This window comes from Hypanus sabinus, chromosome 12 (assembly GCF_030144855.1).
Source record: "Hypanus sabinus isolate sHypSab1 chromosome 12, sHypSab1.hap1, whole genome shotgun sequence".
In the NCBI taxonomy this organism is placed as follows: domain Eukaryota; kingdom Metazoa; phylum Chordata; class Chondrichthyes; order Myliobatiformes; family Dasyatidae; genus Hypanus; species Hypanus sabinus.
In genome coordinates this window covers 77,960,268-77,984,059 of record NC_082717.1, presented here as the reverse complement: position 1 = coordinate 77,984,059, position 23,792 = coordinate 77,960,268, and the positions used below count along the sequence as shown (strand labels likewise).

At 39.0% G+C, this 23,792-nt stretch overlaps 1 protein-coding gene across 1 annotated transcript in view; it reads right to left on the bottom strand.

The window, feature by feature from the left end:
• fermt1 (FERM domain containing kindlin 1) overlaps positions 1 to 23,792 on the bottom strand; it is a 79,529-nt gene that overhangs the window by 21,706 nt on the left and 34,031 nt on the right. The window contains exons 7-11 of the mRNA XM_059985250.1: positions 22,253 to 22,355; positions 18,528 to 18,635; positions 13,630 to 13,761; positions 994 to 1,043; positions 14 to 138 (exon numbers count right to left, since the gene is read on the bottom strand). Coding sequence (XP_059841233.1) covers positions 14 to 138; positions 994 to 1,043; positions 13,630 to 13,761; positions 18,528 to 18,635; positions 22,253 to 22,355 — 518 coding nt within the window. The remainder of the gene's footprint in view (positions 1 to 13; positions 139 to 993; positions 1,044 to 13,629; positions 13,762 to 18,527; positions 18,636 to 22,252; positions 22,356 to 23,792) is intronic.

The window sequence follows — 23,792 nt, the reverse complement described above, 5'->3', positions numbered from 1 at the left end:
ATAGATTTCTCACCTCTCAAGTTTAATTGCTCAATTGGTTCTCCTTGAGAAACTTCCTTGTTCTTATAATACGACAGACAAGTATCTTTAAAAATAAAGTAGTATTGCTTGTAGGCTTTCAGCAACAGTTTTTTGGGCCTCAAATGAAAAAAAATCATAAAAATTTGTGTTAAGACCATTGCTTTAGTTTGAAGAACATGATGCCTTATATTTAATTTTCTTTAAGAACTATTTCTATATTAATCCAATTAATTATCTAAAGGACTTCTTCAATTTTACTGCGCCCTCTTGCACCCTTCACCAGTTAAGCATTGCAACAAAGCCAGACAAAAGGTAATTCAAGATATTTTAATTGTACATGGATATGATACTGTAGGCTTTATCCATCATGAATAAATACATCTAGGCTCTTATGGGTGGGAAACATTGCTAGGAACACAGACTTTTGCTTGCTAATATAGAACTTAATAGAAAATGTGGCAAAATATCAGATCAGTCAACACAGCTTTTGAAAATATCTATTTTTAACAAATAAGGTACCATACAAATCCAAATTGTAAATGTAACTCAACTCCATGGGTATGTGACTCAAGCTCAATCTGCAGAATTTAATAGAGAATTCCTAAGAGTGTTTGAAATTTAAAAGCCTCCTATTGTAGAATGATTGTTATAATGTAGACATTAATATTGCAAATAAATCTGCAGTGTCCTTACGTGATGCTCCAAATAAATTAACCACCATTGGCTGAGGAGTTTGGATGTTAAGTCAATGAAATCTATTTACCAAACATGAATGTTTAGCAAACAGATTTCATTGTTGGTACCTCACTATTGAAGCTGGAGAACATGTTACCCACTTCTTCAAATCTAATTACAACTTATGCACAACATGCTTCCAATTTTGAATTAAATACAGAACAATTAAACAACTTGTTTTACATTATGCCATTATGCAAGGTAAATATGTTATAATCAACCCATTTATTTACTTACCTGTAAATTTTAAGATAATCTGCTAACTTTGGGATGTCTGTGATATCCTCCTAAAATAAAAGCAGGTACTGTAATTATTTTTAAATCATATTAATTTACATTCTTTGAAAAAGGAATACAATTAGAGCAAACATTAGAATTTAATATAGGTTTTGAATGCAAATTCATGTTTATAATTATGTGAAACAGCTGCTGTATCTTTCCAGGTAGCTGTATCGAGGATAATGTCATTTTTGCTCTTCATATAACAAACTTTTCACATGCTAGATATTGTTTTGTATTTTCAAGACTTTTCATTTCTCCATTGAGATTGTCCACCCACTTTCCCTGTCAATTGTCCTCCCATAAATATTCTGGTGTTTTTTTTTGACTATTTTTCAGTTTCAAAGATGTTTTATTAAAGCTGGGGCAGCTGAAAAAGGTCAAGAATTTTGTGCTAAGGATAACCCACCAACGTTATCAGTAATGAAGACGATAGTTTAGGCCTGAAATGGAAGGGAAAAGAGACAGATGATAGGAAATATACTAAGACAATGCAAACTGGAAAGAAATAGAATATTTGACATCATGGAAACATGGGATACAACAATAGTAGATCGAGATTTCACTGCAAATGTACTCCCAGTGAACTCTATTGGAGAAAATTAAAACCATGGATAAACATGGAATAAAATTTATGTAAAAACTTATAAATGAACTTGCTCAGAAGGACATGGAAGTAAAAGTTCATGAAAAATTATGGAGAAAGGAGCAAATATTTGAAACTGTGGATGCAAGTCTTCCAAATAAGCCAGACCAATTGCATGCTTTTCAGTTTGTTTCTGTCATAATCTTGTTGAATCCTGCAGAAAGGGACTGGCTTCTTTAAACATCAAGTGATGTGAATGAAGTATTTCCTTTTAAATTTGCAACTAACGTAAAGAAAGGCATGAAACTGTCATCCTTTGGGAGATGTTTCTAAATTTTTGATATTCTTCCAGCAAGCAGTTTTGATATCTACTAATAATTACAAGAACATCAAATAAGCCAGCCAGAATATCATAGGAATTTACCGAAAATCTAATCATTGTACACCTGGCAGAGGTTCAATGAGCCCTCTGAACTTTCTGCCTAGCACTGGTGAGGGGAAAAAACCTGAAGTAATAGTGGATATGTTCAAGTCAATTTTATTGAATTGGATTCAACAACTTGCATTTAATTTTATTTATTTCCTTGTTTTAATTAAAATGTAGTTTTAATAATATAAAGGTATTATTCGCAATGTTATTTGAATGTCATTTACACATATTTCCTCTTCTTTACAGTGTTGTCAACCTTGTACAGGTAATAACCTGCTAACATTATTAGAAGATAAAGTCCAAACGGTTAGCAAAACATTCCCTCCTGTTGGGGACTATACACTTCAACTGGAGAGGCACCGCGCCGGACCACACTGATCAGTTAGGCTTGCTCTCCACCAATTTGAGAGAAACTAGGCTTTGTGACAGATCTCTGGGGAACTTGCCTGGTTCTGAGTCAGCACAAGGTCCCAGCTTCATTAGAACCTGGTACCTAACTGCCAGCCCACCTGTCATTACTTGAGAAACAGAATCCACCAAACCCATACACGTGGTATTACTACAAGACCGTCAAGCCAACCTAGCAGGATGGTTACACTCCGAGGCCAGTGAGGGTATGTTTGGAATCTTCTGCCCATGCACTTCGAGGTTTGATGTGTTGTACGTTCAGAGATGCTCTTCTGCACACCACTGTTGTAATGTATGATTGCTTCTGTCACCTTCCAGCCAGCTTGAATCAGTCCGGACATTCTCCTCTGACCTATTTCATTACCAAGTCATTTTTGCCCACAGAACTGCAGCACGCTAGATGTTTCTTTGTTTTTGTATTATTTTCTGTAAAGCCTATGGATTGTTAGGTGCCAAAATCCCAGATCAGCAATTTCTGAGGTAGTCAAGCCGTCTCATCTAGTACCACTGTCAGTAACTTGGATCACATTTCTTCCTATTCTGATGTTTGGTCTGAACAAGAACTGAACCTCTTGCCCATTTCGGCATGCTTTTATGCATTGAGCTGCTGCGCTATGACTGGCTGATTAGATATCTGTGTTAACAAGTAGGTGAACCTAATATTGTCCAATGAGCGTACATTTACTATTGTGATTATTGCTAAAAGTTAACCAATAAGTTACTATTGGTCACTAATCTGCTAGTAATATTTGAAATTGCTTAAATCCCCCTACAGCTGCTTTAAGAGCTGAAACAGTGAACCACTTGTGTCTCTGCTACTTCCACTCTGATTCAGCATTCCTTGTTCCCTCTTCCTCAGCAGAGACAGGAGGGACACCAAGATACAAATCTTGTTTAGTAGGTTTCTCTCTACATTCTCTTTGCAGAAGTATATAGTAGGTATAGGAAACGTGATATATTTCTGTTTCATATCTCCATCTCCAGGCTGGGGGAAGCAGTTATATCAGGTGATGCCATGAGCAACCACTAGAAGAGAAACAGAATTAATCTATTCACTCCTGTCAGCAACCAGGAGAGAACTGGAATAGTTAATTGTAGAAGACGCAAAGAAAGGCAAGAAGATACAGAGGCATGGGACCCATTTTCAAAGAATAAAAACTTAGTGATAATTATATATCTCTTCCATTTTACATTGTAATTATAAACAATAAATCTACAGCTTTGGGCAGATATTTTTTGTTGGAATTTCATCACTCGTTGTTCCACTCTCTGGAAAGTCAGTGAAGAAATGTTTTTACTTGCTCATTTGTAACAGCTGCTGAATTTAATTACTGAACTGTTTACTGTGTTTTATTCTTTTGTAGTATGTGGTTCGGAACTCTGAAGAGACTAAGCATATTAGAAACCTCATTTCTTTCAATGAAATGAAAGATGAAAGATTTATGGGATTCTTGTATCCAAATGTGCAATTATTTCTGGAAGTGTGGGTGCGTGACTTATTTATAAATGAGTTGTCCTTAATTTTGCAAACTGAAATTTCTGTAAAAACACTATACTACAAAATTCATCGAAATGAAATACACGTATCAAGTTTGTTTTTCTCACTCAGCTCTTGAACTTATTGAAAGCCACTCTCTATCAGCTGTACAACATCATTCAAGAGTTTGCACTTAAACTGTCAACATGATACTAAAATGTAAAGGGGCAGTGTCCCTGTGATCATTGTGGCAGAGAGGCAAGATGGCGGAGTCAGGTGCAGCGCTGGGTAGCAAGGCATCATCAATGTGGAACACTCCAGAAATTTTATTTTCAGAATGGCAGTGAGACTATTCCCCAGGTGTAAGTCGAATATTAAAGAAGTGCATGAAACCAACATCTACTGGGGATCTGGGAATGCACAGAATTGGAAGGAGAGAGCACAAGGAGTGGTAGAGCCAGCCTCCTCCAAATAATCATCCAGCTTGTGGGTGCTTGTGCATATAATCAATCACTCAAATGAAGGACATGCTGGTTATTGAGCCTCTCCTATAGCCAGTAAACTTATCAGAATTATTTTTAATTGTAGCAGCGCAATACATAATAAAACTATAAATTACAGTTAGACATAAAAAATTAAACAAGTAGTGCGAGAAGGCAGCAAGGTAAGTGAGGTAAATGGACTCATTGTCCATTCAGAAATCTGATGAGGGGAAGAAGCTGTTCCTGAAACACCGAGTGTGTCTCTTCAGGGTCCTGTATCTCCTCCTTGATGGTGGCAATGAGAAGAGGGCATAGATTGGGGGTGGGTGGGAGAAGGTCCTTAAATGATAGATGCCACCTTTTTGGAGAATTGCCATTTGAAGGTGTCCTGAGCCTACTGTCCATGATGGAGCTGGCTGAGTTTACATCTTTCTGCAGCTTTTTCCAATCTTATGCAGTGGCCCCTCCATACCAGAAAGTGATGCAACCTGTTAAACTGCTCTCCACAGTACATCTGTAGAAATTTGCTAGAATCTTTGGTGACACACAAAGACTCCTCAAACTCCCTGTGAAATATTGTCGCTGACTTTCATGCCTTCTCTGTAATCATGTCAGTATGTTGGGCCCAGGATAGATCTTCAGAGATGTGACACCCAGGAACTTGAAACTGCTCACCCTTTCTACTGCTGATCCCACAATGAGGACTGGTGTGTGTTCTCTCGACTTTCCCTTCCTGAAGTCCACAATCAATTCCTTTGTCCGACTGATGTTGTGCGCAAGGTTGTTGTCTTGTACACATCCCTGTCTGGTCAACTTGCACTTCAGTCCTCTAATAAAACACCTTCCTATCTATTATCCAATAATATGAGAGACTCTAAGGTGATCAAAATCTTCATGACTTGTCCTCAAGGGCTTCTGACCACAGAGCAACTTGTATGGGGTGCTTTTCAGTAGACAAGATTATGAAACAATGCAGTTATTTTGTTCAGTTCTTAGGACAATGAGTCTTACACTTCAGACAGTTGTTGGCCCAGTAATTAGATATCAGAGATAGAGTTGCTCAGTTGATTTAGGTATGACCTGTACAATTTAATATTATTCAGCTATTTTTACATCACAGTGTCCTCAACGTTTTGCATGCAGTCTTAGTAAATCAACAGAAAAGTGCAAGGTTTCATATTTAAATAATATTCCTCTCTACCGTCCATTTCCAACTAATTTATTAAACTCAATACACTTTGCAATCACTGATAAATGAAGTAACGTATTCAGCAAATGCAATTTTACTGTCAAGCCCAACAAACAAACTTGAACAAAACAATGTCCCACGTGATAAAGTCAAGAGAAATCTTAAATGCTTCAAATTTGCATTTTATATCAAGTTCATTTATAACAAATTACCAGAATTCTTGATTGGCCAGGGCACGAAGGGATACGGGGAGAAGGCTGGAGACTGGGGATGAGAGGAAAAGTGGATCAGCCATGATGAAATGGCAGAGTAGACTTGATGGGCCAAATGGCCTAATTCTGCTCCTGCATCTTATGCTCTAAAATTGCACTTTGACACAAATATCAAATTGTGTACTCATTTTGAAGCACAGAGCTTCAATCCAGGCAGTCCCTGGGTTACGTATGAGTTCCATTCCTGAGTCTGTCTTTAAGTTGGATTTGTACTTAAGTCGGAACAAGTACATCTGGTATTATTTAGTGTCAAATGTATGTCTTAGTATATAGTATACATTTTACCTTTCTATGCATATAAAACACTAAAGAAACGTTTCTGTATTCCAATAATTAAACCACTGTGTTGCTTAGTAATAATTGTAGCTTTCATCAGGGCAGGGCCTTTCACATGCTCCATTATTCTCGCTTTATCCTTTAAAATTGTTCCGATTGTTGACCGACTGTAGCCTAATGCTTTTTCAAAGAACGATGGTGTTTCAACTCTTTCCAAACACTTTATTATTTCCACTTTATTTTCAATCGTGATTGCTTCCAATCAACAGAACAGAAACACTGTGGGCGGCGGGTCCTGACCTCCGCTGGCTCCCGAGGTCCACTGGGTCCTAATGTCCACTGCACGAAATTCCCCGGGTCCGAAAGTCCATCGCACTGAGACAGGTTAAATGGGACAAGTGGGGGCTGTACTGGTTTGGGTACAGTATTTGATCCTCCACAGTATTCCATGTGGGAATTTAAACTGGAGGTGGCGGTGTTTTTTTATGAGGTCGAGTTGAGCGCTCGACATCAACCAGGCACAGATGGTACAGGAGTCACTGGTGTTACATATTCAGGCAACAATAAATATATGAGTTCGGCAAGGGTTTCTTATAACAAACAACACGTTTATTAAACACCGAAAACAAACCCCCCCCAAAAGTAAACAAACACTAACGTAACCGGAAACACCTGCTGAGCGGCAGCCCAAACAGTTCTTAAAGTGATATTCCAAAAACAGTTCTTAAAGTGATATTCCAAAAACAGTTCTTAAAAGTGGTATTGCCAAAAGTTCGATATGCTCACAGTCCATTTAAAAGGAGAGACTTTATAGGACGATTTAGGTTCTCTTTCACGTTGCTTGCTTCGATCCCCGCCGTAGAACTTCCCACGAAGAATTTACGAAACAGAACGGCTTAAAGGCACTGACCTTTCCTTCTCCACTACCTTCAATCCTTTCTAGTTAAACCTAGGGATTAACACGAAGATAGTCAACGAAATCCTTCCAAATAAGGATCAAACAAAGGTCGCCCCTGTTTCACCGTAGAAAGCGATTCTCCTCGATCTTTAACTTCTGAACTTCCAATCTTCACTCTCCACTAATTTCTCGAACTAGCAGAATCATAAAGAACCTGCCGGCAATGACCTTTTAAACTTTAGGCATTAAATAAAAACTTCATCCTTCAACTAAACTGCGTCATCACTTAAAACACGCAGTGGCATGAAGTCAACCTGGCAAATCCAGCCACAAACTGCCCCTCCTCACAGGGTGGGGTCTACCTTTTATAACCTGTAAAAAAAAACCCGTCACATGATCTCTACTGGCGGGAAAATGACGTCATTCCACCATCACAAGACCATCACCTCAAGACCAGTACAGCTTCAACCCCAGTCACATGACAGGGGCACCACTGTCATGTGTCACGAGTACATAACATCTCCCTCCAAAAAAACAATTTTGGTCTGACAAGAACAAAAATTTTTAACAATTGCTTACAAGAAAAACAAAGGTATAAATTTTATGACATATACAATACCATCATATAACAGCTTATAACTCACAATACAGTAGGTGTGTTACAATTGAAAAAAAAACACTCCAAAAAAAAATTACAGTGTACATTCAACATCGAGATAGACAATCAGCAACCACATTATCTTTACCTTTAATATGAGTTATCATAATATTGTACTCTTGTAACATCAAACTCCAATTTAATAATCTCCTGTTTTTGTTTTTCATCTTACTCAGGAAAACTAACGGATTATGATCAGTGTAAACAATAAGTGGTTTTTGAGTTGTACTAACATATACCTCAAAATATTCCAAAGCTGAAACAAGAGATAACAATTCTTTCTCTATTGTCGAATAGTTTATTTGATGCCTACTGGATGATCAACCTCATCACCCTCATTCATTTGCATTATTACTGCTCCTGCAGCCTCATCACTAGCATCCACAGCCAATGAAAAAGGTTTTCCAAAGTCAGGTGCCTTAAGCACAGGTTGTTGACTTATCATTGTTTTCAATTTTTTCAAATACTTCTTGACAAGGCACCGTCCATACAAACTTCTCATTCTTCTGCAGAAGGTTAGTTAATGGAAGGGCAACATTAGCAAAATTCTTACAAAATTTCTGATAATATCCTACCATTCCCAAAAACCTTCTGAGAGTCTTTTTCCCCGTTGGAGTGGGAATCTCTAAAATTGCCTGAACTTTTGCCTGAACAGGAGCTACCTTACCTTGACCCACAACATAACCAAGATAAGTCACAGTGGCATGTCCAAATTCACTCTTAGCTAAATTAATAGTTAAGTTAGCTTTTGAAAGCCTTTCAAACAATTTCTCCATCGCAATAATGTGTGCTTCCCAAGTATCATTTCCTGTCACTAAATCATCAATATAAGCATCTGTGTCTTTCAATCCCTGAATCACAGAGTTAATCATCCTCTGGTAAGTACCTGGGGCATTCTTCATCCCAAATGGAAGAACATTATACTCATATAACCCAGATGGAGTTACAAATGCAGAAATCTCTCTACCTCTGTCCGTTAATGGAACACACCAATACCCCTTCAATAAATCAATCTTTGTAAGGAACTTTGCTTTTCCAACTTTATCTACACAATCATCTACTCTAAGAATTGGATATGCATCTGTTTTCGTTACAGCATTCACCTTCCTATAATCCGTACAAAACCTAATACTACCATCTGGTTTTGGCACCATTACACATGGCAAACTCCAATTCGAGTTAGAATGTCTAATGATATTATTCTCTAACATATATTCAATTTCTTTCTCAGCAAGTTCACATTTTTCCATGTTCATCCTATATGGATGTTGTTTAATAGGTTTGGCATCTCCAACATCTACATCATGTGAAGCTATAGTAGTACTTCTCGGAACATCTGGAAACAACTCCTCATACTTAAAAATTAACTCCTTCATCTGTTGTCTCTGCTCTAACTGTAAATGTGCTAATTTTTCATCAATATTTTCCAGAATGGTTGAATTTGGTAACCTAACAGAAACAATGTTGCATTTAGAGTGAAAGTCAGATGAATCATCTATCATGTTCCTAGTTAAATCAAACTCATTCTCACTAACCACAACAGTCACAGTATCAGATTGTTTCTCAAAATATGGTTTTATCATATTTATATGGCAAAGTTGTGTTGGCCTTCTACGATCTGGAGTTTTTACCACGTAATCCACATCATTGATTTTAGACACAATTTCATAAGGACCATGAAATCTAGCTTGTAAAGGATTTGTCTGCACTGGGAAAAGAACCAACACCTTATCTCCAGGCTTAAACATCCTCATCCTAGCTTCTTTATCATACCAAGTCTTCATTTTCTCCTGAGCCAACTTTAAATTTTCCTTAGCTAAGCTACAAGCTTTATGTAACCTGTCCTTAAATTTCAAAATATAGTCCAACAAATTAGTGTGTACTTCCTTATTAATCCACTGTTCTTTCAATAAAGCTAAAGGTCCTCTAACTCTATGCCCAAACACAAGTTCAAATGGACTAAAACCTAAAGATTCCTGTACCGATTCCCTTACTGCAAATAAAAGTAAGTTTATACCCTCATTCCAGTCACTTTCATTTTCCACACAAAATGTCCTAATCATATTCTTGAGGGTAGAATGAAACCTCTCCAAGGCACCCTGCAATTCTGGATGGTATGCAGATGAAGTGATTTGCTTAGCTCCCAATTTATAAACTATCTGTTGAAACAATCCAGACATAAAATTACTGCCTTGATCAGTTTGTATCTCCTTAGGTAATCCAAAATAAGTAAAAAAATTTATAAGGGCCTTTGTCACAGTTTTAGCTTTTATATTCCTAAGTGGTACTGCCTCTGGAAACCTAGAAGAAGTACACATGATAGTCAACAAATACTGATAACCAGTTTTTGTCTTTGGTAATGGACCAACACAATCTACAATAACTTTAGAAAATGGTTCACCAAATGCTGGGATAGGTTGTAATGGAGCTACTGGTGTAACCTGATTTGGTTTACCCACAATTTGACAAGTATGGCACATTTTACAAAACATCGCCACATCTTTTCTTAGACCAGGTCAGTAAAAATGTTTTAAAATCTTGTCCACAGTTTTCCTTACCCCTTGATGTCCACCTAAAGGCACACTATGAGCTAAAGTCAAAATCTCATTTCGATAAACTTTTGGAACAACTACCTGGTAAACAACATTCCAATCCTCACTTGCAGGAATTGTAGGCGATCTCCACTTCCTCATCAACACTCTTTTTTCCAAGTAATATCCTACTGGCACCTTATCAATTTCACTATCTAGTAAAACCTGCTCTCTTAATTTTATAATCTCAGAGTCTCTATTCTGCTCTGCTATCATCTCCTTCCGAGACAAAGATAAATCTTTATAGACAGACTTACTCCAAGAATCTTGTTCAAACAACGAAGATAAGAAAGTCTCTGACACATCCTCAAAACTCGAATCCTGAGTTGAACAGTCCTGAATAACAACCTCATTCTGCGCATCAATCTTTTTAGCCATAGCTCTAGTCACAACACAGGAAGAATCTGTGTTAGAATTCAACTCTGGTTCCTCTGACTCCATTGTCAAATACACTTCAGGAAAAACTTGTCCACCTGCCAAATCATTACCTAACAATAAAGAAATACCCTTCACAGGTAAGCTATGCTGTAATCCTACTTTAACAAATCCAGTAACTAACCCTGACTTTAAATTTACTTTATGTAAATGTACAGGCATAAAATCACTTCCAACACCTCTCATGTAATTTACCTCACCAGTATCAGACTCTTCATTAAACTTCAACACACTGTCTAACATCAGTGATTGAGAAGCTCCAGTATCCCTAAGGATTTTTATTGGCACCAGAGTAGATCCTTCCTTCAAGGATACAAACCCTTCAGTTATAAAATGATCATATCCCTTTCTAACTTGGTCAGACTCTAACAAAGCCTCATTGGTTTTTATCAAACCCTGTAACTTTACAGGTGCTTAAGTATGTTGCACACAAGCATCTAGAACTGCTTCCTTCTCTTTCTTTTTCAATTTGAAACAGTTAGTTATTACATGGCCAGGCTTCTTACAATAGTTACAAATAAGACCAAACTGTCTCACCTTCACAGGCTTTCCTTTCTCATCAACTTTCTCATTAACCTCTGATTTAATTTCAGATTTACCTGGAGTCTCCATGTTATTTTTCCTCTTAAAATTTCTGCCCTGAGGAAATTTATTCTTATGGATCAAAACATACTCATCAGCTAATCTAGCACAGTCCTGCAATTTATCAGTATCCTTCTCATTCAAGTAGGTCCGTACTTCAACAGGAATGCTTCTTTTAAATTCCTCCATTAAAATCAGCTCTCTCAATGTATCATAGTCCCCATTTACATTTTTAGAAGAAACCCATCTCTCAAAACACATAGCTTTATCATAGGCAAATTCCACATAAGTTTTTTCTACAGACTTTTTCAAACTTCTGAATCTTTCCCTATATGCTTCTGGGACTAACTCATATGCGTTTAAGATATGCCTCTTTACAATATCATAATCAAGTGCTTGCGCAGCTGTTAAAGCTGTGTAAACTTGTTGTGCTTTGCCTTTAATTACACTCTGTAGCAACACTGACCATTTATCTTTCGGCCACTCTGACATCCGAGCAATAGTTTCAAAATGTTGAAAATACCTTTCCACTTCTGTTTCACTAATTGGAGGAACCAATTTAATTTCTTGACTAGCAACAAACGGTTTTTTAGAACCAGAAGACTGATTTCCAGACCTTAATTCCTCTATTGCATATGCAAATTCTCTCTTTTTCTGATCCATCTCCAATTTAGACCTCTCCAAATCAGCTTTACTTTGTTCCAATTTCATTTGTTCGATTTGCAACTGCATCTCCAGATTACTTATTTGAAACGACTCTAAAATCAAAAACACCCAAATCCACATAGTGTGACGCGATTTTTCTCTGTATCACAGCCTTAGATGTAGTCTGCAAAATACCTTTAAGTTGCAATCTACTAGCTATCTCAAACACCTCAGTTTTTATCGCCTTCGCCAACACCTCCGCAGCAGGCGAAGCCAGAAACTCATCAATATTCATTGCTGCCGAATACCACAACAAGCCAAACAAAAGAACTGAGTAATCTCCGTTCCCAAAACACCGATTCAAAAGTTTGCAAGCATTTAAACTCAAATGATTCAATCCCGGACAAGCCCACATATTTAATGTTACATATTCAGGCAACAATAAATATATGAGTTCGGCAAGGGTTTCTTATAACAAACAACACGTTTATTAAACACCGAAAACAAACCCCCCAAAAGTAAACAAACACTAACGTAACCGGAAACAGCTGCTGAGCGGCAGCCCAAACAGTTCTTAAAGTGATATTCCAAAAAACAGTTCTTAAAAGTGGTATTGCCAAAAGTTCGATATCCTCACAGTCCATTTAAAAGGAGAGACTTTATAGGATGATTTAGGTTCTCTTTCACGTCGCTTGCTTCGATCCCCGACGTCGAACTTCCCACGAAGAATTTACGAAACAGAACGGCTTAAAGGCACTGACCTTTCCTTCTCCACTACCTTCAATCCTTTCTAGTTAAACCTAGGGATTAACACGAAGATAGTCAACGAAATCCTTCCAAATAAGGATCAAACAAAGGTCGCCCCCGTTTCACCGTAGAAAGCGATTCTCCTCGATCTTTAACTTCCGAACTTCCAATCTTCACTCTCCACTAATTTCTCGAACAAGCAGAATCATAAAGAACCTGCCGGCAATGACCTTTTAAACTTTAGGCATTAAATAAAAACTTCATCCTTCAACTAAACTGCGTCATCACTTAAAACACGCAGTGGCATGAAGTCAACCTGGCAAATCCAGCCACGAACTGCCCCTCCTCACAGGGTGGTCTACCTTTCATAATCTGTAAAAAAAACCCGTCACATGATCTCTACTGGCGGGAAAATGACGTCATTCCACCATCACAAGACCATCACCTCAAGACCAGTACAGCTTCAACCCCAGTCACATGACAGGGGCACCACTGTCATGTGTCACGAGTACGTAACACTGGATCGACATCAACCCGGCGCGGGAGTGGGCTGTCACTGGATTGAACTCAGGAAACTCCATTCTCCAGCCCGGCGCTGATCTCACTGCGCCACCAGCCGACCGGGACAGGGTGGATCTTGCTAAGAAAAATTTAAGCCAAATACGAAGTTACACACTCAACACAGTGTTAACGGCAATGACTTAAAATGGTGGACGGCATCGCGATCCGACTTAAAATGGCAGTCGGAGTTCTCCTTCCTCGGTTCGTAAGTAAGAGTTGTCAGTAAGTCGGACGTTCGTAACTCAGGGACTACCTATATACTAAATAAGCAAAGGCACCCTAAATATCTGTAATTATTTGACTGATAAATAAAATACAATTTTTTTTCAGTAAGAATTTTTACTAACAAGTACTTACCAAAGTTTTGTCGATTTTTCCACCTTCAAGTGTCACCTCTAGATTGGTAAGGGCAGCCTCAACTTCATCTACATCTTGCTCATTTGTGTAGTCTTCTGGCTCAGATAGTAGTGATAACTTGCTTATGTGATACTGAAATAATATTTTAAAATTTACTCAAAGATTATAGCAAAATGCACTTTCCCCAGAACATTCTTAGACATAAAACTTTAAGTACAAGTACCCAATTTTATAAACTAATTATTAAAATTTCTGTGGAAACCTGCATGCAACATTTCACTATTTCTGTAACTGCAGTGTGTGAAACCAAGTGTAACTAAGAATGTAGATGTTGCAATTATTTCCTTGTTCTTGAAAATCAAATTAGCACTGAGATCTTATGGCACAGTTTACTGATTTTTAATTGTAAAAGATCGCTGCTTTATAAATGAAACATGATATGAATATATAGTTATGCTCCAATGCTTCAGGTGATAGCTGTACATTGTATTTTCAGAAAGTAATGGCATTCTTTGAATTCTATTAATATGCATGCCCATCCCATGAACAGTTAATAGATAATTGCATTGCTGTGCACAGGATTAAAACACAAAATAGCAAAGATCCCTGTGCCTCTCTGACTGGAGGCCTGTGAACTGTATTATGCTGCAGGGGTTGATGCTGGGTCCATTGTTATTTATCATTTATATCAATGACCTGGATGTGGTTAACTGGATCAGCAAATTTTGCAGATGACACCAAGACTTGAGGGCATAGTGGACAGTAAGGAAAGATATCCAAGCTTGCAGTGGGATCTGGATCAGTTAGAAAGAAGGGCTGAGAAATGGAGATGGAATTTAAACTATTAAGATACAACTATTCCCTCCTCTTTAGCCATAAATTGGTTGAGAATTTCCTAAACTTTGTATTTTTGCACTTGACATCCATTAGGATCATTTGTATCTATGAATGGTAGCAATTATGTCACCAGCATTATGCCCGACTCCCTCAAAGTTGAAAAAAAACTATATACCATGACTCACTCTTCAGTCAATATGCCAATTTCCCATCCATGGTGTTCCTGACATTTTGTTTTCATATTGTCTGCACTTCCTAAATAGTTTTAATGTAGGACATAGCAACCACCTTATGAAAAGCCAAATGTACATCAATCATATTACCTAAATCTTTTTTACATGGCGGTGAATCAAAATGCACAATTTGCTTTCATCAAACATGACTTGCTTTTAATCTTTTTAGACAGTACCCTGTGAGAAGGGAGATTTGCCTCTGCTCCTGTGGGTTTTGAAGGAGCTGATTTGGTCGACATGTGAACTATAGATATTCCACAGTTGGGACAAGTTATAGCTGTCAGAGCAAGCAAGTGGCTAGATTGTGAGTAGTGCACTCCTTGTGCAGGGGCTCTACGAGTTCCCAATGTAAGACTTCAAAATTCTCAAAACCATCCTGAATATGACTACTCCAGTTTGAATGGCAAGGGGCCAGTGGGGATGTCACATTCCTTCAAGGAGACGTCCTGCTCATCTCCTCCCATGACTGAGCTTGGTATAGAATCTGATGGCAGATATACTTAAAACGTCAGTATCTACAGGTGAGGTGCCGGAGGATTGGAGGGTAGCTCATTTTGCTCCGTTGTTTAAAAAAGGCTCTACAAGTAATCCAGTAAATTATAGGCCAGTAAGTTTGACATCGGTAGTAGGTAAATTATTGGATGGAGTACTAAGAGATATAGGATCTACAAGTATTTAGATAGACAGGGACTTATTAGGGAGAGTCAACACGGCTTTGTGCATGGTAGGCCATGTTTAACCAATCTATTAGAGTTTTTTGAGATGGTTACAAGGAAAGTGGATGAAGGGCAGGCAGTGGATGTTGTCTACATGGACTTCAGTAAGGCATTTGACAAGGTCCCGCTTGGGAGGTTAGTTAGGAAGATTCAGTGACTAGGTATACATGGTAAGGTAGTGAATTGGATTAGACATTGGCTCAATGGAAGAAGCCAGAGAGTGGTAGTGGGGGATTGCTTCTCTGAGTGGAGGCCTGTGATTAGTGGTGTGCCACAGGGACCAGTGCTGGGTCCATTGTTATTTGTCATCTATATCAATGATCTGGATGATAATGTGGCAAATTGGATCAGCAAATTTGCTAATGATACAAAGATTAGAGGTGTAGTGGACAGTGAGGAAGGTTTTCAAACCTTGCAGAGGGATTTGGACCAGCTGGAAAAATGGGCTGAGAAATGGCAGATGGAGCTTAATACAGACAAGTGTGAGGTATTGCACTTTGGAAGGAAAAACCACGGTAGGACATACAAACTAAATGGCAGGGCACTGAGGAGTGCAGTAGAACAGAGGGATCTGGGAATACAGATACAAAATTCCCTAGAAGTGGTGTCACAGGTAGAAAGGGTAGTAAAGAGAGCTTTTGGTACATTGGCCTTTATAAATCAAGGTATTGAGTCTAAGAGTTGGAATATTATGGTGAGGATGTATATGGCATTGGTGAGACTGAATTTGGAGTATTGTGTATAGTTTTGGTCACCGAATTACCGGAAAGATATTAATAAGGTTGAAAGAGTGCAGAGAAGGCTTACAAGGATGTTGCCGGGACTTGAGAAACTGAGTTACAGAGAAAGGTTGAATAGGTTAGGACTTTATTCCCTGGAGCATAGAAGAATGAGGGGAGACGTGATAGAGTTATATAAAATTATGATGGGTTTAGATAGTGTGAATGCTTTTTTCACTGAGGCTAGGGGAGAAAAAAACCCAGAGGACATGGGTAAAGGGTGAAGGGGGAAAAGCTTAAAGGGAACATTGGGTGGGGGGCTTCTTCACACAGAGTGGTGAGAGTGTGGAATGAGCTGCCAGATGAAGTGGTAAATGTGGGCTCACTTTTAACATTTAAGAAAAACTTGGACAGGTACGTGGATGAGAGGTGTATTGGAGGGATATTGGCCAGGTGCAGGTCGGTGGGACTAGGCAGAAAAATGGTTTGGCACAGCCAAGAAGGGCCAAAAGGCCTGTTTCTGTGCTGTAATGTTCTATGGTTCTATGGTTCTATGGTATATCAAATGGCTTGCCTAAAAGTTGCCCTGAGGGTCTCGAGGGCCCCAGTGCCAGGGATGTTTGCCTGGGAGTGGCCACTGACACTGGTTCACTTGTCCTTGAGAGTAACTTTGGAAGATTTTGCATAGAGAGTGCTACTGGTATTTTTTTTTCAGTGCCTTGAGATCTTGCTGCAGGTATTTCACTCTCAGAGCCACAGGGGAAGGTAGGGATTACTACTGCCTAGTACACACAAGATTTGTGTCAAGTCTTGGGCTTGGTGTCTCAGAAACTCAATCGACCGTGGGTTCAGTTTCAACCTTTAAGAGAAATTGGGATTGGTACATGGATGGGAGGAGTCTGGAAAGCTGCACTGGCATTGTTGACATTTGCTTTTGCTGAAAGTGGCTCTTTACACATGGGCGGAGGAGAAGGATGCGTAGGGTTATGCCACGATCTTTCATTGCCAGGAGGTGGTAAGGTTCAACAGTGGCCAGTTGGTCGAGGGACTTTGATTTGTTGATGTCACAGATCCATGTTTTTTCTAAATGAGTTGATGTGTCTTGCTGAGTGTTTCACCTTGTGCTGTTATATTAAATACCCAGGGTATTGTGAGCCAGTAAAGAAAATTCAACTAACTGCTAGTATTCTACCAAAATAAAAGATGCAGTTTTAAATGTACCTTAAAACGAAGGAAAAAATAGTACAGCATAACCACAGGTCATAATATGCATAAATGGCATTGTTGCAGAGTGAAGCAATTATTCTGCCACATTTCAATTAAAGTGTAAATTTTTAAATTCTGTGGTAAATATAGTCTTCGAGCACAAATTTAATTTCATTTAAACAAATGTGAAATAATTAGATTCTGGAAGTCTTAAAAATCCAGAGCTACTGAGAGTACACGAAAAATCACACTATATTTGTAGGGAGTAGAAATTGTTTGGTAAGGTTATTATAGCCAGGATTAGTAGAGGGAATAAACTCTCTACCTATTAAATACCCCCAATGGCGTGCATCTCAAATAGCCCCTGACAACCCAGTCCAGATCCTGCCCTTCATGTGTGACTTGGCCAATAAGCCTGGCGGAACCGTTTCTACTGACAGAAGGGGTAAAGGCAGGTTACTGGCACCTTAAAACCAATTGCTTCAGACAGATGGGGATTGTCAGCTCATCTAGGAGAAGGGAAGCTCTGATCTCAAACCTCCACTGCCTTGAGGCTACATCCACTCACGGGGAAGGCTTCGGGAGTATACCCTGAGGAAAAATCTGGAGCAAGAGTCCCCAAGTTCAACGTTGACTGGCAGCTCCTGAAATGCCACTGGTACCAAACTATATCAGCTGCTGCCATTCCTTCGGATTCATCAGCTGTGTGGAGAAGGAGGGCCCGTTCTCCGCACTGTACTACCTTGGCTTGCGTATCGGGTAGATTGATGGGACAAAACATTCATGGTCGCCCCCTGACCAACAGAGGGCCTCAAGAAACTGATCTGAAACATTCCTCTCCCTATAGATGCCAAGTATTTCTAGCATTTTCTATTTTAATTCCCTATTGCTAGTTATAATCTAAATGACCTTCAAAATCTAGCAACAGCAACACAAGATCAAAGTGGGCCAATTCTGGTCTTTTAATACTTCCTTACCTACAATGTTTTTGTTTGATGAATCTTATTAAAACACCTTGACAGTTAGCTACAAGACAGTCAAGCTGTTTTTTTCTAAAGTAGAAACTTAAGTCTAGATCCTAACTGAAGAAAGGTGGGTATGTTGGAGATCTATCTGTACTCTTTAAACCTGCTGGGGCATGTTGTTGGTTTTGCTGAAGCAGGTCTTACATTACAGGTAATACATACCTGTAACGCTGCAAACATCAACACTTCTTCTTCAGTGCAGTCAATTTCTTCTAACAGAATTGCCCACCGTGCTTGCTCGTACAGCTGGTTTATCCGGACCGCGTCATACTGCAGTCAACGGGGAGAAAGTGTCAGTATTGATCCAAACTGCGTTTTGTACTGATGCATCAGAGTTGTCACAGAAAATGCACCTCATGCAGCAAGTTCCTAATCTCATTTCCAGGAAAGCTGAGTATGTTCTATTCACATCAGCACAAGAAAACAAAAGGAAATTTCATGCAAGTTACCTTAGGCCTTTTTGAACAATTTGCAAAGGGTCCTGGCATTGTTAGTGTCTTTAGCACAAAAGGGTGTGCAACATGGCATTTAGATGAAGAACGGTTTTTAGTTTTTAGGAGAAGTGGGTCTAAATTATGATGGTCTGCAACAGGGGAACACAGAATTTAGGCACCTAGATTACCTTGCTGTATCTGACAGGAGAATAAAACACGTAAGATTTGTGAACTTTGGAATTCTAACTGAATTGTGAGGCCAACAAGTATATTTATGGCTGAGAAAGGAGAATGGTAAACAAGCTGAAGCAATGTCCTGAGGTGTCTCACTGAACAACATGCTAGGGTCGAGGGAGTGCTTAGCTCAGTTGTGTCCCAAAGGTGCCGAAATAAGGCTTGTGGGTTGCCATAATACCATTACATCTGAAAGAACATAACTCCTGTAAAACAACCAGCTGAACAACTTCGCCTGTGGAGAGGAAGCTTCAAAACAAGAGAGTCCATAGTGACTAACAGGAAGTTACTACTATGGCTGTCAGTGCTCCCCTTTGGCTCAGGTGAGAAAATGAGTTGATCAGAGACTCTCACCAGTCATCATACCAATGCCTTTCTGAGAGCCTACTCACTGGATTCACCAACGCTGGCACCCAGAGCCAGATAGATCATCAACTAGAATGCTGGAGGAATTCAATGGCTCAAGCAGTAATGTATAGGAAACTGGACAGTCAAATTTTTCGGACAAGGCCCTTCTTCAATTCAAACCAGTTGACTATCCATTTCCCTCCAGAAATGCCTGAACCACTGAGGTCCTCCAGCATTTTATTTGCTGCTGTAGGTTGCAGTGCCTGCAATTTCTTGTGATTCCAGACAGACATAACAGCAAGGGAATGGAGAATTCAAATTACAAGGACAGGATGTTCAGGGTAAGTCCTTGCCAACCGAATGGAGCAGTCAATCAATCCCCAATGTTCAGGAGACCTCAGCACGGACAGATTGCTTCAGTATTTCCCAGATTTTGGTTACAACTCTCTGCTGTACCTTTCCAAGCCCTTTAAATCTCTTAAAAAGGTAGGCAATGAAGTCAAAATCTGCAATTACAGATTGTTGAAAGCTCTTCAGAAGGGGAAGCAACCCTTCTATTAGAATTGTGGAGAATAAAATAAAAGCTTTAGAAACAAAACATCCTTTCCCAGAATGTGTCAAATCAATAATGATTTATAACATCTAAATTAATATGACATAGTGGAGATTTGCTGTTAACATTTTCTCTATTACAAAAGGCAATGAAAGAGTTTTGGTCCTTTATTGTTAACAACCAGTTATTCAAGTTACTTCCTGCCAGGTGTCTCATTCTAATCTAATTTATTTAACATATCAGCATTACAACGGCTGCTGCATGATTGGAGAGGAAAACCGCTAACTATTGGAAGAACTCAGTGGGTCAGGGAGCATCTCTAGGTAATGGCCAGTTGATGTTCTGTATCAAGGCTGGATGGCAATTGAGTCACTGAACTCCTCCAGCTATTTGTTTTTTGCCCCAGGTTCCTGTAACAGCTGTCTCTTCTGTCTACACCATTGAGAGAACTGAGCAATGAATTACCAACCCCTGCTGTCAGGGAAAGCAGGAAAAAGGCACCATGATCTACTCCCGAAACCAAACAAACCCATTTGATAGCTTCAATCTGACTACAAGGTGACAATGGAGAATCATTGAAGCTGAGAAGGAAATTGACCTGACTGCTGACAGCACCCACAGCGGGCAGAGGCAGGAAAGGAGCACCTTAAATAACACCTAATATCCAATAGTATCATTGATTCAGCTAAGGCTTCTGGCATGAACATACATAAAATGCTGGAGGACCTCAACAGGTCAGGCAGCATCTGTGAAAATGAATGAGCAGTCAAAGACTTGGCCAGTCGATGACTGTTTATTAATTTCTGTAAGTGCTGCTTGACCTGCTGAGCTCCTCCAGCATTTTGTGTATGTTGCTCTGGATTTCCTGCATCTGCAGAATCTTTTGTGCTTCTGGTTTGAAGCTGGACAGATGATTACAAAATCAGCCTGCTTTTCGGGGAGCAGTTGTTTGAAGTCAGGCGCATTCAGCTCAATATATGATCATGAAGTTTTAGGTCAATAGACACTAACAGTTATGATCAGTCACCTAGGCTAACAGAATAATAGTTACTCCTTCCATGTTTGGAGGTCAGTTTTTTTCTATAGCATAGTCTAGTATCAGCTTTTCTTGCTCCCAACTCCGCCTCACTCCCACACCTCCCTGAGAGGGAAAGTGAATTTTCTAGAACAGAATGGCATGTTTTAGAACGATACAGAAAATTCACTGCATGGTATTTAAATATTAATGATACTTTCGTTTAATAAAAAATAATCACACTATGTACCTTCAATATGGGATCCTTTCCACACACCCTTGGATCTTAGCCAAAAGGCCTTTTTAAGTTACTATATGTGGTGAACTACGTGTGCCTGTCTGGACACACCCCCTGCTGACTGTTCCTGTGGCTCCTCCCACAGACCCCTGTATAAGGTGATTGAGGCCTGAGCCCGGCCTCTCAGTCTCCAGGATGTAGTATGATGGTCACTCACTGCTGGTTCCTTCTTCCAGTCAATAAAAGCCGATATTTCGCCTTTACGTCTCAGAGTGAGTAATTGATAGTGCATCACTATAGTTTTGTTTAACATACTCCCAACATTAAAGGGAAGTCTACTTTCCTTTTGTTAATATTCCGTAGATGCTGCCTGGCCTGCTAAGTTCCTCCAACATTTTGTGTGTGTTACTCAGACACAGGAACAGAGTTGGGTTATACAGCCCATTGAATCTGCTGCACCATTCAATCATGGCTGGTGTATTTTTTGACCACATTTTCTCACCTTCTCCCTGTAACTCTTACTAATCGTGAACCTATCAAACTCTGCCTTAAATACACCTAATGATTTGGCCTCTATAAGTCCTCTGTGGCAACAGATTCCACAGATTCAGCACTGAATTAAAGGTTAATTAAATGTTATCAGCCTGGAACATTAAATCCATTTCTTTCTCCATGCAAATATTACCATTATTTTCCAATTATAAAGATGAAAAACTGCCTTCATTGTGATAGGGCTAGTGATATCACAACTGTCTCCTCAATGGGAAGTCAGGTCAGATATTGCAGCTATTGTCATAGCTAACCCCCACAGTGTAAGCACAAGGGTGTCACACTGAGGTCTTTGTGTTACTTAAAAGATCAAAACTCTTCATCAGTTTGATCTTGGTGCAAAAGGTGAACTCAATAGTTCTTGTGTGTTTCAAAATATCTCCATAATCAGCTAAATATCATAACTTCTCCAACGTTGCAATGTACAAATACTCCCACGTAAGAGTTAATTTATTTGTCTGATCCTAGTGCAGAGATAGGAGGCAGAGAATAATAGAACTTGGCTGACTCGCTTACTTTTGGATTCAGATCAAAAAAGTTGTAGTACTTGTAACGTAATAGCAGCTTATCTTCCTTCTGAATGCCCTGCTCCATCAGTGAACATGACGAATCTAGCCATCTGCAGAAACGCAACATAAAACAGCACCATAAAGAAATGATCGCAAATCAAGGCAATGTCTCTGCTCTTTGATTATGAATTATTTTTCTCTACCTGGACTGATAAAAATCACTCAGTCTCCATCTTAGTTAGCACTTAGCAAACCTCTTCCATACATCACCATTGTACATAGAATATGTTTAATTTATTGAAATTTAAAACACAATAGGAAGGATTCAAAGCAAACTAGATTAATCTCTTTGCCCAAAATACCAACTCTATTTTTCTATTATATTTAAGTATCTACTATTTAAAGATGTTTATTTTTCAACATTTATTATGCATCAAAATTGAATTTTCAAGTCAGAATTTTTGCAATTGATTTTTACCATGTTATCCTGATAAAGTTTTGTATAATAATTCCAAATGCTGCAACATTACTTTGACCCAGGAAGACAGTTTTCATAACTTTGTCAATATGGGCACTCTCTGTGCTCGCCTGCACCCAAATGCCACCCGCAGCATTTCCAACGCATTATTAATGTTTGCCAGGAGTGCTGAGTATCTAGAGGTCAGTAATCTCAGGTACAGCAGTTCTTGAAGAAATCCTGCACTTACAAGGTAACGATTAACTTCGGGTGGAGGTAGTTGAACTATTATACAGAACTACCCAAAATGCACTGTAAACAGGCCATTCAGTGAATGCTAGCAGTTATGTAATGCTCAAAACACCTCCCTTTCTTCATCATGTAACCAAGAGAATATCACCTTCTTACCCAGCTCCTAATTATAACAATTTATGTGCTTCATCTCACTCTCTAAAGGGGTTTTATATGGATTATAGCCCCAAGTTGTGCAATGGCTGCAGGGCCTTAAATTGCAACCTTCCCCACAGACAATCTTGGATTATTTATAGTAGTCTTGTCTTTTCTTGCACCATTTCAGGTGCCTGTTTCATTTGATAGCCAGTTTGATTTAGCCCAAGGTTCCAAACAAGTTTAAGATTTTTTCTCAGCTTTTCAATCCTTCCTTTTAAGAAATGAACCCCAGTGCTTCATTGTGTTTTTTAAAATGATCAGGACTAAGTGTTACTGCGAGAGGCAGCAGCTCTCTGAAACACGATCATCAGAGCAACATCACCACCTACACAAGTATTACTGTCGATGAGATGGCAGGAAAATCAAACCAGGTCAGTGACATCGCTCACATGTGGAAACAATAGTGTGAAAGGTTTTAAGACCATGGTGTGTCAAATACTTTGTTCATTAAATACTTTGGAATACCCAGAGTCACAGAGTCACAGAGTCATACAGCTCAAGAACAGGAGTTTCAGACCACCATATCCACACAGACCTTTTTCTCATCTATGTTAATCTCAATTGCTCATGCTTCTATGCCTTACCTATTCAAGTGTTTGACTAAATGCAATTTTAACATAGTATTGTGTCTGATTCCTCC